The sequence below is a fragment of the Falco peregrinus genome, chromosome 2, assembly GCF_023634155.1.
Source record: "Falco peregrinus isolate bFalPer1 chromosome 2, bFalPer1.pri, whole genome shotgun sequence".
In the NCBI taxonomy this organism is placed as follows: Eukaryota; Metazoa; Chordata; class Aves; order Falconiformes; family Falconidae; genus Falco; species Falco peregrinus.
The window spans coordinates 15,884,438-15,902,374 of NC_073722.1; the positions used below are offsets into that span (position 1 = coordinate 15,884,438).

Sequence of the window (17,937 nt, forward strand, 5' to 3'; positions counted from 1 at the left end):
AACTTTCTAAGTTACTTCAAATGTATCTTAGTAATTCACAGATTTCCCAAATGCTATTAAGACACTGTCCAAGGGACTCTTAGGGCCTCCAACTGTGATTCTGATTATGAGGTGACAACAGAAAATAAAATCCTACTATGCATGTGATCAGTATGTGCCAAGACCAGATCTCTGAATATCTCTGATATTCATGAATCAAGTTTCAAACACAAGTGTTGTTCATTTCAAAAATGAACATTTTGAGAAGATAAAACTTTGATCAGCAGACTGCTAGCCATAAGGCTTAATACATCTGAGTGAAAACTATTTTTCACCTTACTTTAAGAATACTTAAGTAAGGTATATTTTACCTTACTTTCTAAAAGGAAGTTGACCACATAGCTTGAATTAAGCTCCCTTTTAACAATAAGGAAAATCATATCATCAACCCCTGAAAAGTGAGAAATACACGCAAAAGTCTTTACAATTTACACTAGCCAGGCTATTTGATCCACTGCTATAACAAAGCAGTCAAATTACTTATCTTCTCAGAATCTTCCATATAAAACAGCGTAGTGAAGCATGTGGTTGACTCGGAATGAGCTGTTCCCACTTCACACTATGATAAGCCACTTGCCAATTGAGTTCAGTCTCCTGCCTCCTGCCTCCCACTTGCAAAAGGAATTTAATTGGCTGTTACAGCAATCTGTACTCTGATAAAGTTGCTCAGGAGAGAGAAAAAAAAAAAAAAACAAACCAAAAAAAACCCCAAACCCAAAAGAACCCTATTTCCCTATTTCATCTGAAGACCTCATACATTATTTTTCTTCCACAGCCCTCTGTCTGTGCTGGTCCCCCTTCGCAGTGTGTAGCTACCCTTCGAAAGCCACTCCTCCCCCCTCCTGATTTCAAATTTTTACTTAGGGCAATCCAAAAGTTCACAATTCTTTTCCTTTACTTCCCAAACTACCTTTCAAGTCTCCAGTATGTGGTCCAGTAGGCTGCATATACTATCATGTGAGGCTGCCTCCTCCCTTTGAATTCAAAGTTCTATTCTGCCCAAGACAAGGGTGGCCTGCAATAAAGACCTTGCTTCTACTTCACAAGCCACCTGTTATCTTCCTCGCCAACCTGCCAACTCCTCTATTGCTTCCCCGTCCTGCTGCTCCCCAGCCCACTGTGCCATCTGCACAGCAGGAATTCAGAGATAAGCTTACAAAGTGTTAGAAGTCTCAGCTTTGTCTCAGAGCCGGTGCTGCTTTGTGAGCAGAATAATTATTCTGGAATAGAAGTAACTTTTATTTAAGAATAATGTCTGCATGGAAAGCTACTCCAGAATCAGGGATAGCAAACTGATTCCATTCCAGCTCTGCTAGTCTGCTTCCTCATTTGTCCAGGGCCCAAGATCTATTTGGGCATACCTTAAACCTTCTTACTAGGACAGGATATATATGGATACAATGAATACATTCATCTACAAGAAGAATGAAAAATTACTCAAGATATCAATGAAAAATTTCCAGCATTTCTGAAACTGGGGAGAAGCTGAAATGCAGGACTCTGATGACTCAAAAGACTGTTATGACTTCTGCCCCAAAGTTCAAAAACCCACACTTTTACAATAAGAACATAGATCACTGCAGCCTAGAAGAAATTGGACTAAGAGAGCCATATGAAAAACTGGAAGAGGTGACTAGGTTGCAACCAGAGACAAAATTCAGCTCATCTATTATAGTTAGTGGTACCATGCCACAGAAACTCAAGAACTTAGTGTTGCTTCCAGTGTCCCATAATGCTGGACACTGCTTAAATACAATAAGTACAAAACAATTACTCGGATAATTCACAATTGCAGTAAAAATCAAGAGAAAACAGAGGAATACAAACAGATAAAGTAACACAAGGAAACAATTAAGTGATTTTGATTGACATGACAGTTGTCACAGTATATCAGAAGCTTAATGGTTGTTACTTTAGAACAGACAGTGCAGTAAAGGTTAATCTTAAGAATGAATGTAAAGTGCATTAAAGAGGTTGTTTTGGGTCATCTACAAAGAGTTTTTGCCGAGTCTACAAGGTAGCACAGAAAAAAACACCTGCAGCGGCATGCTGGAACATTGAAACTGGCATCATTCATCAATGAGAAGAATAGAAGCTGATCATTCTATTGTGAATCAGAGATGACAGAGTGGAAAAGGATGTTTCATATTTTGTTCAATTCAAATTATTATGGTATTCTGTCTAAACTGGTGAATTTGAACCATGGAACCACTTTGCATTATAAACATTAGAACTCTTTATCAGCCTTGAATCATAATGCAGAAATGGGTAATTCACAGCTAGCTTTGAAAGAGCTTTCAATTTAAATAACTGTCTCCTGTTTTAGGTCAAGTGCAAAACCCTACTAAAGTGTAAATTGCAAGCAGCTATCTCAGTTAAAACACCACAGCTATATTGTATCTTCTCCCCCCCGAAAAAATAATAATTTAAAATAATGGCATTCTGGTAATGTAACATCTTGTCTATAACCCATTCTTCCTCGTGTGTCTTTAGGGAAATATTTTATTAAACAATTTAAAGTTTAATGAATCACTCTCACTTTTTTTTCTGTTAATTATTCAGAGAATACATGAAACCCATTCTGAAACAACAATACACCTTGCGTGTAGATGTAAGCAAAGCTACAGGCACCTTCCGAGCATACTCACTGTTTTATCCAGATTCAAAAGCTACAGTGATCTCTTTTGCCTTTTCTTACTAAAGAAAAGGCAGTCAAACATGGAAACAGTCTGCAAGGTGATTTTCTTATCCATGAAACATTCAGCAACAAAGATGTCTTTGTGCATGACAGGCTTTCCACTTCTTCCCCAGTTCTTGTCTGCATTTTAATCCAGGTTATTTTATTCTTGGTAGAGTAGACAATGTAACTGGTTTTAATCAAATAAAAATACCACAAAGCAAGCACGTAAGTTTACATGGTAACTTACCTACCAGAAACATGGGTATAAAAAATAGCTGAATTGTTGTTAAAAATAACTGAAAGGATTATTATCCCCCAGATTTATTTGTGAAAACAACATAACTGCATTGGCAATACAGGCCTATCATCAAAGCCTCTTTTGAGAAGGTAGTTTTGCTTTGTTTATACAAGTAAATAGTACTGTCCTCTTTGGATAACACATTCATAGTAGCCTCACTCATAACTTCACATGACGTGTCAAGATTTTTAAGTTTAGTTTTGCTGCAGAACAGAATTGAGAGATGCTACACAGTGGCTAAGGCATTCACTTGTAATGTTGGAAAGCCACATTTAATAAAATGCCTTGAATGAATCAGCGAAGTAATTTCAGCTTCACTTTTTCACAGCCCACCCAAAACCCCTCTGCATGCTTGGTTTCACGAGAGGGTTAGAATTTCTGTTTTTCTCCTTTCCTCCCTACAGTAGATATTCTAGACCTGAGAAATTCTTCCTGACAAAAATGCCCTCGAAACTCATTTCAGGGGGGATGACATTTCAGCTGTACAGCTTCAGGATTTGCCTGAAGTCAGGGCATATTTCCCTGTGGCACATGAAGGCACAGACCCCACATGAGATCCCCCATCGCATACGTAAGTCCTGGTTATATACAATCGCTTCTCCACCTAAGTTCTGCCCTGGAAAGTGCCTACATGCAGTAAAGCACCTTCACAGCCAGTTCACACTCCATCAAGCTGTTTACTTCCTCCATGCTTATCTGAGGAGGTTTCTTCTTCCCTGATACTTAAGCTGTGGGAGGCTTTGGGCATACACCTCAGTGGGAGGCTTTGGGCATGTCCCTCGTTGCAGACAGGTGTGCACATAAGTGATCTGCAGGTGAGCTCAGAGAGCCAGATTTAGGGTTAGTTGTTTCCTCCCTACACTTTAAGGCATAATCACTCTGACACCTGGCACCCAGACAATGAACAGAGCCTTTTCTCAGAAAGGGCCCTTACAATTCCCAGTTACTTGCTTCTTGTAGAGGAAATGCTGGCTAACCCTTGCTGAAAAAAAACACTTTTCAATAAGCACTACGCAGTAAAGTCGGCCCCTGTTCCCAACACAAGTGTCTGCGGTGTAGCAGGAGATACTCTGACTCCCTAAGTTCCATAAACTCATCCTGGGACGTAGTTTCTCAGCAATGTCTGGTCATGACCCTTAGTCATTCCTTTTGCTCATTCCATGGAAGTAGCATTCCATGCTTATCTGATCCTTAACACCAAGCAAGCTTAATAAACAAGAAACTCTTTATTTGACAAAAGACAAGGCCAAGAGTTTTGATGTAAGATTAGAAACAACATGCTATAAATAAACATAAAATGAAATTTTAATTTATACTTAATGATCAGGTGCCTCTCTAGGCAAGATGTCACCTGTTTTATCTAGACTCCCCAACATTCTCCCATGCTGTCAACACTGAAAACTTACTGCATTCAGCAACACTTCTTCCAAATACTATTCTTGATCTAAAGCTGGACAAGGACACCAATTCTATCCCATCCCATCTGATTTTTATTTCTCTTTTTTTCTATTTTTTCCGTATTATCTTTAAAATGTGAGCATAGTCTGTGGACTTTTCATTCTCCCTCAAGAAGGCTTCCTCAGAAAGGTTTGCACATCACCAGCTAGCAAGGCTTACTTCACTCTGTCATTCCATACGTCCACAGGTTTCTTTAGTCAACACCTTACTGCAGCTTAAATTATATTAATATATATTTCTAAGACATTCCAATTGTTAGAATACTTTTAAGGCTGAATGCTACATTTTGCTTTTAGTCACCATCAGTCTAGACTTGTAGCAGAGACTAAATATGACATCTTTGGGCATGTCATTAATATTGACAACAGATTTAGGAATACAATAGTGTCATTGAACTATCTCTAGAGACATGTTGTCGCTGTCACTGTAATCTTGAATGCTTTTTTCACTTATCAGTGTTGTTTAACAAAACATTAAATGAAATATTATCAAAGCAATCTTATCTTCATTAGGCCCATTCCATACCACAAACTATATCTTAGACTCAGAGCCTTTAGTGACAAATGTCATTCACGAGATCTTTAGACAATCACACTTTCTGGTACAGTTTTCAAACCAGAAACAACAGTATAAGCCACCAATTTGCAGATCATTTCTGAGGCCACTTTTAAAATAAAACCATTAAGATGGAGAACAACTAAATCTCAAAATACAACTACAAATTGTTTAGTTTGCATAGGTACACAGTTATTTACCCTTTTAAAGGTGTCTTTTTTTTCAAATACAAAAATTAATTTTTCAGCTATGCAACTGTAACTCTGATTTAGTTTCTGGTTGTGGTTTCTCATTATTTGTAAGGTGGATAAGAAGCTGAGTAAGACAGGCAGTGGTGCACTCATCTAAACAGGAAACTATGAGCTACCAGGAGGTTACTGGCAGATTTTCTACAAAATCTGTGTCACCAGTGAACATAATAATACTACTGTTAGTGCTCAGCATAGAATAAGAGTGTACAGAGTGAAGTGACACAGTACAGCACCAACAAACCTGGAAGACCAAAGCATCATATAGGAAAAGAAGAACTGAATGATATTGTACACTGGAAATAGAAACACTGTTATAGAAACGGAGTGAACAGTAAAAGTGCAAGTTTATAATATGATGAAAGAGAAGAAATTCTGTACAATGTTTTTAGTTAGAGATAACAGTGGAGGAGGAAGGTGTGGATGCCTCAACAATTCCCAGCATGACAATAAGCCATAGCTGAGCAGAAGTAGGTTTGACCCTAGAAATACCAAATGAGGAAAAGCTTAACGGTACTCTGGGGTTTGTTCTATTCTGTATCACTGTGGTTACTCAGCATTCCTGCAAGGTGAATTCTGACTGCTTAAACTACAGAGAAATGGCTACTAGGACAATTACGGCAATGAAGATTGTCTCATATGAGAGGGAAAAAGAAGTGGTTTCACCTTTTTCAGCCCACAGAACCAAAGGCTAACATTGGACACAACTGATTCAGGCAGGAGTGGGCGTCAAAAGTCAAGGAGGGAGAAAAACTATAAAACCAAATGGCAATGTTGACAAAACAAAGAGCAAGTACAAACTCGCCTTGCCTAAATTTAGGATGAAAACTGAAGGTTTCTGATGACCAAAGGAGACAAGAACTGTTTTCCTACGGAAGCAGTGGGAGTAAAAAAAAAAAAAAAACCCAAAAAAACCTAGGTGAAAACTAGTGCTTAATAAATACCTAAATGTCACAGTCGCCTACAGCAAGATCCTGAATTCATTAGGTAAAAATATACCCTTATCAGTCCAAAGTCTCTCTCTTTGTGAATTAACTGACTGTTAGGACAACTTCAGAGAGAACTGAATTACAGTACAGAAAGAAAAGTTTATAGAAAAGTTAGGTTCATAGTATTTTCCAAAGTATACAGAGCACACTTATCTGACTGTGTCTGAGGATGACTTACTTAAAAGTACTTATCATTCTAAGACACTTTTTAGGGATAAAAACTCTCAACTGAAGAGGTGCTGGGATTTCAATTGCCACTATCCAGAATCCTGTCCAAGTCAATTTAAGGTATCAAACCTTTGCTCTTCTTTTATATTCTGCTTTATTCACACATAGATACCCTTTTTTAAGAACAAAAGAAATATTTAAAGAAAAAATAAAAATTCCACTCTTGTTTCTTGCAAGCCTTTCAGTCTTCACAAGTGTTTTCCAAAAGGCTAAAATGTGTCTGAAATTATCTTATTTAATAGGAGGACCTATTCACTTCTAAGGTCAAACAGAAAAATTTAAGTAGGGAAGTTACCTCCAACAGCTGCTTGCTACTTTAAATTACTTTCAACATTTAATCTTTGTACCTCAAACCCATGTAGTTTCTACATCTTGTGTATAGAATGTGCAAAGTTCTGTTAAATGTTTCTGTTGCTTTCTGAGCTTTACCTCATTTTAACTATATGAATTTGAGAACCTGTACCCTTTGCAGTGTTTGGTATTTTTCATAAAATATTTCCTAAAATTGCTATAAGGTATGGTGATTTATATTATCTAGTTTCTGCCTTACATTACATGAGGCTAGGTCAAATAAGTTCAGCTTTATTAACCCACTGGGAAAAAAGCTTACATTTCTGGATACTGTGTTGTAAAAATCAGGTTGGTAAAACAATGAGATAGTGATGAAGATGCAGATACTGGAAATCAAATACCAGTCTACATGTCCCTCTTCTTAAAGAAAGTGTATAGTTAGATAAAGTTAATTCATTTTTAAGCTAGCCAGTGTTATCTAACGCATGGTGACTATCAGCATAACTCTGCGTAGTCCAGTAATCTAGATGTACTGTTTGCTTTAGTTTAAAACAGTTCTTTATATGACAGTCTATATGTAATAACTCATATGCACATATATAATGCAATAGACTTACATTCATAGAAGTTCTGCTCATAGTAGTCCACCAAAACTGAAGCACTGCTTTGTCCATGGTAATGGACTCGTAGTACTCATAATAACGTAAGGATATCTGGTAAGCTGAGAATTTTCTGGACTCAAAATCTTGGCTACTGCTCCAACTATAGACTTTGTTCCCCTGTTTGTATTATAGATTGTTTGTATTATAGGTCCCTGATGTAGAAAGACAAGTTCATTACTAAAATGCAAGCATTCCTCATGTACACAATGCTGATCCTTCCTGATAATACTTGCTCATTTTACATACCTCCTTGCCTTTCATGGGTTTTTTGCCTCACTTGGCTGTACTACTTCACAGGATTTGGTGCAATCACGCCTCTCCAGTCCTGGTATACTTTGCCTGTTGGGAAGATAGTGTGTTTTTGAAAAATACATCATTTATCCAAATTACTTCATGTAATTTATTTGTACTCAAGCTATTGAATTAGAAGCTTCGGTTCCCAGAAGTGGAGTTGACATCTGCTTCCTACTAGGTCAGTCAGGAGTTTCCATAAATCACTTCAAATATTCTCAAGCTTATTGTCTAGATCAATGACAACAAATCTAGTAAAATCTCGAAGTCTGCATCTCATTGCATAGCCTTTAATGCCGTCCCACAAGTATATTCAAAGGAAAAATAAAAAGCGTGACTTTTATCCAGATACCTCTACAGAAAGGCATAAAAGCAACTCTGCATTCTTCCATCCCCCTTACCATGCTAAAAACTAGCAGTTTCCTCTTCTTCTCTTCAAGTAGCTTGGCTGCAAAACTTACTCTTCTTTCATCTCCTGAAAATTACCTAACTAGTGCACCTTTTTTCAGATCAGGGCTGAAACCAGGAACAGGGCTGCTTTTGAAGGTATTTTAAAGAGCCAGTCTGATTTCTTACCAAACGAGAACTCCACCACAGTCAGTATGAGTGCCTTGTGCCAAGTCACAACTTAGTTCTTGTTCTAACATGGTAACATACTCAACCTTCAAAATATTCTGAATTGTAAAATACACATATACTACATTATTTTCTAAGAAAAACCTTCCCTGTCAGCTGCAACTGCATTGAATTCCTGGTTCCTATACAACCTTACTTAATGAAAATGTATGCTTTACTTAAGATCATGAATTGCCAGCTTATATTGTAAGCTAAAGTACTTAACTATAAAGTTCTCAAAAACAATCAGATCATCTAATGTTTTTGTACAAATGAATGACTGTAAGCAGTTATTCTATCAGATGGTTGTGTTTGTAATGTTCTGTATAAAACAATACAAATTTGAAGTGGTAACATGCTTAACCCATGCCACAATAGTTTTGATACCGATGGCAGAAAGAATTTTCTGCTCTAGATTTTTAAAAGAAAATACAATCTTGACTTCAACGAGTGTACTGCAACACCAAGGAGATCAAAGTAGCTTAACCTCCACAGTAGATGTGACCATTTCAGAAAAACAGCATCAAATTTAGCTAACGAAATGAAAACCTTAATTGTGCCAATTTTGCCCATTACATAAATAACAATAGAAGCTGCCTTAGTGAAAGAGGTCTACTGTGCTTCTTGTCCAGGACTCATTCTCCAAAATCAGCACACACTAAACACTTCTGAGAAAATTTTAATTGCAAACCATAATCTCCAATCAACAGAGCTCCTTCTCCTCTCTAGACTGGCTGGGTTTCAATCATGATGTTTAATGTCACTAGCACATTTTAGTATTATAACTAATAATGAGGCTAGCTATCCTTGATATTTTTACATTTTGGTATAAGTAATTTCACTTTTAAAAAAAACTCAAAAAGTAACTGCAGTTTTATGAGAAGTATGGGGAGTTACTTTCTCTTTTAAAAATCCCTTTAGGTTTTTTTGCATTAGGAACAAGAGAGCACATGAAGATGGAATTTGCTTATCCATCTTTTCTTTACTACTCAGCATGCTTGTGACATATGTACCTGTTTAAATGTCCCTATTTTTGTCCTCATTTCTGAAGTTTTTCCCAAGTGATTTTTTTCAAGCCCTTGGACTGTGAAAGGGCCATCCTGCTTCTGCCACATGATTTTTGGGATGTTGTGACCAGGACTGCACACTGTAATTCAGATGAGGCTGCATCAGTAATTTATGAAGAAACTTTATTATTCTTTCTGCATTTTCCATATTAACCCTTAACAACATAATATAATTTATTTTATTTTATTTTATAAAAACTATATAAATATATAAAAATATAATATATAAATATTTTATTATATAAACTTTATTTTATCCTATTGGCCACAAAACATACATTTAATAGCACACCACAGCTTAGCCTTCTACCCAAAATCAACAAAAATTCTGCCAATGATTCACGAATGATAAAAGATGAAAAACACTCAGGAAAGATGACCATGAAAAGAATGCTGTGATACAATACTCAGGCCATGCTCATCTGTTTTCCTAAACTGTCAGATACTTTCTGCAAACTCTGCCAGCCTAGCAGTTGCCATCGCTGCCAGCTAGATTCAGCATTGTCTCTAATGTAACATAATTTTAATTCCTGCAGGGAACTGATGGTAGTCTCATGGCTGCTACCAGGAGAGATGAGCCTAATTACTAAGTTACTGAGGACTGAATGACCTCCTAGACTGTATTTTTTAAAAAACATATCTGTATTTGATAGAGCAGGCACAGCATACCATTAGGAAACATGCAGCTAAGTGATGTTGAGTTAAGCCTCTAGACAAAAGAAATAAAAGGATTTAAAAATACATCTCTTTCTTTTGCACCTTTTGTTTATTTGGTTAAGCATGTTTCTTATTTACACTTCTAATTCTGTCTGTGAATGCCTAACTCGAGGAATCCACTGCAAAGTTCTGTTATCTGAGTCACTTTTAAAAGCCTTGATCATTTAGGAAATACTGCAGAGCGTTGTCTATTGCTTGTATTTGCCTTAATCCCTCCTCTATGATAAGAAATTATATTTTAAAAATGTCTGAGACACCTAGGTGTGAAAGATAAAGGAGTCATGTACTGACCACAGGCAAATACCTTAATGCAGAGACATTCAGAGATCACAACACATTGGGGCTCTCTGCTGTTGTTGATTCCCACAGCTTGGCAACATATTTTTCCATTATGCACAACACCATTTACCCCAGAGCCTGAGAACTTAACAAATATCAGCAATATCAAAAAAAGATTGTTGAGGAAATAACAATGAGTTTGCATCCCTTTGCAATTCCAGGGACCTGTGAGTCAGAATTCAGTTTAAAAAAGAAATAAACAAAATAATATTCTTTATACCTTCCCAAGTTCTCTGACACTTATTTATTAGGTCCCAAACTAACTTCTCTTCTGAACTTCCATTGTGCTCTTTTTTATTGTCAGGCATTGTTATCTAGCCCTTTCCCATAAAGAACATTTCTGTAAGGTCAACCAGGAGTGCTTTTAACATTCATGGACACTTTTGAAAGTCAAGGGTTGTTGCAGGAATCCTGTGAAAGATATATCTATGTGATTCAATAAATAGGTGAGAAAATCCAGAGTTTAAACCAGGCTTCCCACAAAAGCACTCTTTTACCAGTTATAATTTCAGTTCAAAAATGAGTGCGTGGAGGGAAGACGAGCAAGTTGATGAAAAATCACAGCTAGCTAATGCCTTTTTTAATAGGACACTCATTTTTAATCTATAGTACTTACAAGCAGTTATTAGCTAGAATATAGAATTAGCAGTTCATAGTTCATATGAATAATTTAAAGGAGAGGGCTAGTTTAATAACTTCATGTTAGAGAATTAATTCAAAGCATTTCGATTTTATCTATCAAGTTCAGTCTATGAGTGCTTTGAAACAGTGAACAGGAAAAATTGTGGCCAGGATCTAGAAATATAAAGCAGTTATAGAATGCATGAGGTTGAAGTCTGTATCCACTTTGATGTCTCTTACACTGCCAGGCTAGCATAAATAAGACAGTGGCTCATCTGAGCACCAAAACAGATTTCAATCCCTGTCTAACAATTCAACTTCCATTACATTTATTTTAAATAAAGTTGCATAACATGAAATAAGTGTTTTCTGTAAGTCTTCCATGGCTGAGGCTGTAATAGAATTAGGATATTTTTATGCACCTTTATATACATTTATGTAATTTTTAATGTATATTTTTGTGTATGCATAGTAAGAGATTATATGATATAAACACATTAAAAGTACAACTTCAGTGCAGCAAGGAAGTATTTAAATATTCCAGAATGAACATAATGTTATGATGTCTTGCAATTCTCAGGTAATACAAGATATAAAGGCATTCATGAGCCTATTAGAAGCTCATAACATTTAAAACTATGATATCATGTTAATAAATTACTTTTGTTAGGTACTATTTTTGTTTTTTAAACTTCATCTGAAAATACTTGCTGATTAACTTTTTTCCTTGACATGTGATTTGTCTGGGACAAAATTTAAAAGTATACAAAGACTTAGCTATCTGTCTAATGGAATTTTGAGCACTGTAAGACCTTAACTCCCATATGGGTCAATAGAACAATTACAACCTAACAGGTTCTACTAAAATATACAGTGTTCAGACTGCATTTTGTCACGTCAAAACATTAGTAAAGTCTGACTTTTTAACCTCAGTTTTGGTCTATTTTGTGAATGCATTGATTTTGCTTGCCTTTTTGATATGCAGAATGCAAACTTTCCAGAATGGGAACTATCTGTGCCCACGTGTAAGTACAGCAGCTATCAATGCAAAAACTACTGTTCCTAATCCCAAGCTCTTTCATCTCCAACCTTCAACTTCTGTCCCTTCTACTCTCAACTTTCACCCTATGCTAGCTCCTTCGAACTCCTGCAATTTTACTTTATGGTTACGTGTGTAAACTAGATTTAACTAACACACCATGACAGTACTCATCTTCATTTCCCTTTGCAGATACATACTTAGACTACTTCAGAGGTTGTTAAAGAGTTTTTAAAAGCAAGAATTCTGTTCTGTAGTCTAAGCAGTATAGAAATTCTCAGTCCATTTCTTTTATTTCTACCGATTATAAACTTTCATTTCATTTTTACAGATGTACATGTCATTGCAGACAAAGCACTTGCAACACTGAAATTTGTTTTCCTTTCTACTAACCTCTTCTGCTCAACAGAAGGAGGTCTGTTACTCTTCCTAACAGTGCAGTTCCTGCTGGTAGCACACTACCAGCACAAAGCAGCCAGTGCAAGATGTAATGATTCATGGTATAGAAACAGCTATTGAATCAGTACTAATTGTATTCCTGGTGTCAGGTTCAGCAGCAAGAACAAAACCAATCCACACTACCCCACAGAAGTGGAACTGGTCCCTGCCAGACAGAGGATATTTTCTTTTGTTTTGTTGTGTATCATAGATAGGGTTTAAAAACCTGGTTATTTAAAATAAAAATATATTTTGCATTTCCTTTCATTAAAGTATTATGAAATATCCTTCTATAGTCTAAATAAAGATACAAATTTAGCACGTAGTTTAGTGTCTTTGGAAAAACATGGATTTGTTTACAAAAAAACATGAAATGTACCAGACGGACTGTGAATAGAGAAGAATAAGGCTTCTGGAAGTGCACCTGCAAAGGTTTACTTTTCAGGGTTGATATTACAAGTAATTAGCTTGACATTTCATAAATGACATTTCTAAGAACTGCTAATGCTGACTTAACCAGCAAACAGAAAAACCTTGCTTTGTTTAGAAAAGGTAGTTGCATTGCTGCACATTTTATGTGAAGTGTTTTATTCCAGCTCGTGTTGGACACATCTACATGCATGAAATCTTCGAAATAAGCATGCTCTCTGTAAATTGAACTTTCTATTATGGTGCTCTCTGCTTAGCAAAACCGGATAAAATGTCCTGTGGTGAAGCTAGTATATATTGCAACTGAGTAGGCCCATACTACAGTTATAATAAATTTACCCTCAATTAAAGTTGGGTGGTTTTTCTAAGCATCTTTCAAATCATAAAAAATTCAGACTAAGTTTTACATTTTGGTCAAAACAAAGTGGAAGATATGTTGACATTATATGTCCTTACACTTTTCCTAGGCTTTAGGGTTTAACTTGATACTGGCAAGTAAAGCAATTGCTTTGAAGAATCAAGAATGCACGTGTTTGTCCAGTTACCCAACCCAGAGATAGGTTTCTTTACACACAATACATTTCAAGAGCACTTAGAAAACTACAGTAATTCAAGAAATACATCAAAAATTTCGTCTCATTTCCTGCTTGTGTTAAGAGGAATATTAAGTATTTATGTCATGATGGTCTCATCAGCTTTATTTTTGTGAATTAGAAATCTTGAAACATCTTGAAACTGTAATATCACAGTATCATTCACCCAGTTCAGTTGCTTGGTTAGCACACCCACACCTCACCAGGGAAGAAAATGGAGTCTTTAACCTGAATGGCAGAAATCCAGTTATAAATAGGGTTCTCATACTGTGTTTGCAGGCAGCATTTTTGACAAGCATGGATGAGGGGTTGGTGGTTGGTTTAGGTATGTTTTGGTTGGGGGGGTGGGGTGGGGGGGTCAGTGCAGGGGTGGTAAGATGAATTTTACTTCACTGGTTGAACACGGGATGAGGCAGGTCTACAAAGATATCTTGTTTAAAAGAAAATGTGAGCAAAGTTACTGACTTATTTTCTTAATGCCAGAGTTCAATGATAACATGGGTTACTGAACCAAGCAGTGGACCTGTCTCGAGACAGTATTAGCATGTACACAAAAGTCTGTTTGAGATCTGGGGTATGCAATGTATGAAAGAAAGACAAAATGTGAAATGCTAGAAGTGAAAACAATGTCAAATGTCTTTATCTTCTATATTCTTAATATTTTGGAACAAAAGGAAACATACGCCGCCTTCTTTTTCCTTACTTCTTTCACTAATTCCTTTTATGACCTAAAAGGAAAAGAATGTGAGCTTCATAAACATCAAAAAACTTAAAGGGATAAGAAAAATATATTTTCTGGAAAAAAAAACAAAATAAATCCTTGAAAAAGTGATACTTTCTCAAGAAAACTTTAAAAAGGGAAATGCTTAATAAAATCAACAGGTTTTAGTTTGCAGCAGTCTTGAAAGAGCAGAAACATAACCTGAAAAAATAAATGAATAGTTTTCCACTGCTGTGTACAACTACTGCTGGCAAATAATGAAAATAATATGCCACTACACCAGCTCAACTTCACCGAAGCAATGTTGGATTTACAAACAAAACAGAAGTTAAACTAGCACACACCTGAATACCTTGGTGGTCCCTCACTGTCATTGCACTGGCACAGGGACATTGATGGAAGTCAGCCCTAAAACTTCCAGTTCAGAAAATATACTGTGTCTTCACTGATACTCCTTGACATCTCTCCTGCTATACCTTGCAGGTCTTTTGTTGCCCCCTGCTACTCTCCAAGCCTGATCCCATGGTTAATCTCCTCCCTTCAACCCCTTGTATAGCTGATCTCCTCCTAGCTGATCCAGCTCATTTCCAGCCTCCCAGCGATACCTTATTTCACAGCCTTTCTTTACTTCGGTCATATAAACCGTTCCATTAAAGAACTCACTTTCTGCCCACAAGGCACTTCCATGGACCTATTTTATTGTACTGAAAATGCAAACAATGGGGGAAAGAATCTTGTATACACATAAAAGAATTATGCTCCCTCAGAAAAAGCCCTTTGAACTGCAGTTTCTTTCCCTTCTTCCCCATCTCTTGTCACCATGGGTTATTTTTCAAATGTGCTTTCACAGCAGCTCTTCACTGAAGTGAATGGTACTACTTTGGGACCTTGGTATTCGTGCAGTAATTACTATTGTTCTGCCCTGTATTTAATAGGCAAGTGAGAGGACTACTAAAATTATAGCAGTACTCATAAAGATTGCCTGCAAATCCCTTTAGAAATACATACAAAGCCGTAGTCCCAAACAAACCCTGTTTCATTCAGCAAAGCTTTTCTGTTAAACTGTAATGCAAAAACACAAGATGAGGAAGAAATAATACTGGGTCAGAAGAAACAGAAGAAAGAATAAAGACTGTAGTTCAAACAACTATGTCCTTGGATGGGAGAGCAAAAGTCTGTTTTATCACTGCTGCAAACTGTTCTCATATTTTCAATTGCTTCAAAATCAAGCTAACTCTAATTTGCTCTAAACAGCTTTTGATTTTATCAACAAAGCATCAAAAGGCCTGAGCAATACATAGTGTGAATATCTTTCATAAAGGTCAAATTGTTTTCCTGTCTTAGTGAAACCTCCTCACCTTTTTATTTTATGATTCGAGCTGTTTTTAAAAATGCACTGTTTATTCACAGAGCTACAGCTATTTCTTCTCTTTTCCTTCCTGCAAATCTTATTTCCAGCTAACACTGTCCTTTATGAAATAAAACGTTTTACATGCTTTCCCATGAAAAAGCCCCATCAGCTGTGCAGCTTCATATTATTAAAGAGGTATGCTTTTTTCTGATAGATGTATGACCATGAAGTGTAATGAATCAAGCAAGAAAAATAATCGGTTCCAGAGTTTCCTGTTGCAAGATGGAAGTGAGCCATCACAAAATGTAACCTCCACAAATTGTGCTAGGTGGTTTGAATTTATACTTGCAATAGCATTAATTAACAATAGCCCCACCATTTCAGGAACACATAATTGAAAACCAGTTATGCTGGAATCTGAAAAGGGTAACATCACTTTATCTGACACTATTTTTTTTCTTTTTGACAGAAAAATGGGCCATTTCTCTTACACAATAAGAAAAAAATTAGGTAAATGTGCCTGAAGCAGACAGGAGTAATTTGATTGTTTCTTAGAAAACCATTTATATTGAAGACTCAAATTGAATCCCAGCCTTGATTTTTTTCCATTCTACCCAGGTGTGACTGACTACAGATCACCTAAAATGGTGACACAAAAGGGAATTAGAGCTAGACTTATGCTTCTGCTGAAGCTTAGCAACTAGCCAGTGTCCCTTTATAGAGGAAAAAGGGTGTGCAGATGTTTTCACACTGAGCGAACTCAAGAGTGAGTGTTTCTGCAGCCCCTATTTAGTAGTGACCCCAAGCAATATACTAAGGCCTTCAGCTTCTGGCAGTCCTTCAGCTTTGAAGATCAGATTTTCAAAACTACAGTAGTATCACCCAACACCTGGCCTTTCAGTTTTTGACCTCTATTGCACCAAGTCTTTTATTCCAAAAACAGATTTATTAGCATCATCTGATAATCCAGAGAAGGAAAACTGACTTTCATTGTAAAAGTTAGTTTTCATCAGGGCATTCAGAAATACTAATATTAACATTTTTTTTTCATATAGAACCTATACATAGATAACATAGGTTTGGCAAAAAAGTATGGCTTCTGGGATTCTATTTTCTTTCCAGTATCAGATTTGTCATAGTAGATCTATGAAAATATATATTATAACAGTGACTTGGAAAAGGCTCACTATCCCATCACATTAAAAGAAAGGTGAAGAATCTGAATCAGGCTTTGTTGGCCAGGATAAGCCATTCTGGAGAGAGTATTACATTGTTCGGTAAGTTCAACCATAAAGGATGGGTGGCCTTGCAAGTGTTTCAATCATAGCATTATTTTTTCAAAGTATAAACCATAATGGCTTATTTGAAGCACCTCACTCAGCACTGAGAGTGCTGCTAATATGTTCAGTGAGTCTTTCTTCAGCCATGGTTTTGCATGAATGGGCAACATGAGTGTTGTTATCAGCCCTTCCCATCAAAATCCATCAATGCTTTTCCATTATAATGCTCTGTTTTCAGCTGCTTAGAGGAACTTCAACTATTGAAGCTGAAGTTTTCTTTGCTGAGCATATGCATCTTTAAACAAATAAACAAACAAAAAAATAATTTAAAAAACCCAACCCAAACCAGCCTATTAGACAAAAAACGAATTCCAGCTTGCCTCCTCGTATTCTGCTAGAAAAACATTATTCTATATGACAGAAATAGAGGTGGGCAACAGAATGAAAAAGCTGAACTAAGTTCAAACCAGTGTCTGATTGTGACTCATCTCTGTTCATGAATAAGGATGAACCAAGTCAATCCAAGGTTTCTGGCATTATTTCCTTATCATCAAATATGTTTGATTTCTCACATATTTGTCATCAGCTCCTTTGGCTTGGTTTGGTTTTTGGCTGATAGAGATAAGCTAGACCCTTGATTTAACTCACATCTTTAGCTATCTAGCTCATTGAAAGAGAAATATTCTGCATTCTATCACCTTTATATGAGGAATAACTTATCACAGAAAATAAAGAGAAAAAAACTGCCTCAAGGTTCTGTTCAAAAAATTTCACCTTTTGCTGTGAGGAGCAGGAATGAAAGACCGGCTCCAAGTCAACCTGCAAGCCCCTTGGGCTCTTACAGGCCACAGTGGACACCAGAATAAAAGAATCAGGGCTTCTCCATAGTTTACCTTAAACACATCTAGTTCCTCTGTATCCTATTATTCATATGATCTTCATTCAACAAAGGTGGGTACAAGACAGCAAAAGAAGCACTTCTACTCCT

At 36.5% G+C, this 17,937-nt stretch overlaps 1 protein-coding gene across 1 annotated transcript in view; it reads right to left on the bottom strand.

Moving 5' to 3' along the window:
- The window catches only part of IQCM (IQ motif containing M), a 117,465-nt gene that overhangs the window by 82,622 nt on the left and 16,906 nt on the right, over positions 1-17,937 (bottom strand). Inside the window, 3 exon segments of the mRNA XM_055798034.1 lie at positions 356-430; positions 1,111-1,165; positions 7,744-7,787. Of these exon segments, the coding sequence (XP_055654009.1) occupies positions 356-430; positions 1,111-1,165; positions 7,744-7,787 (174 nt within the window).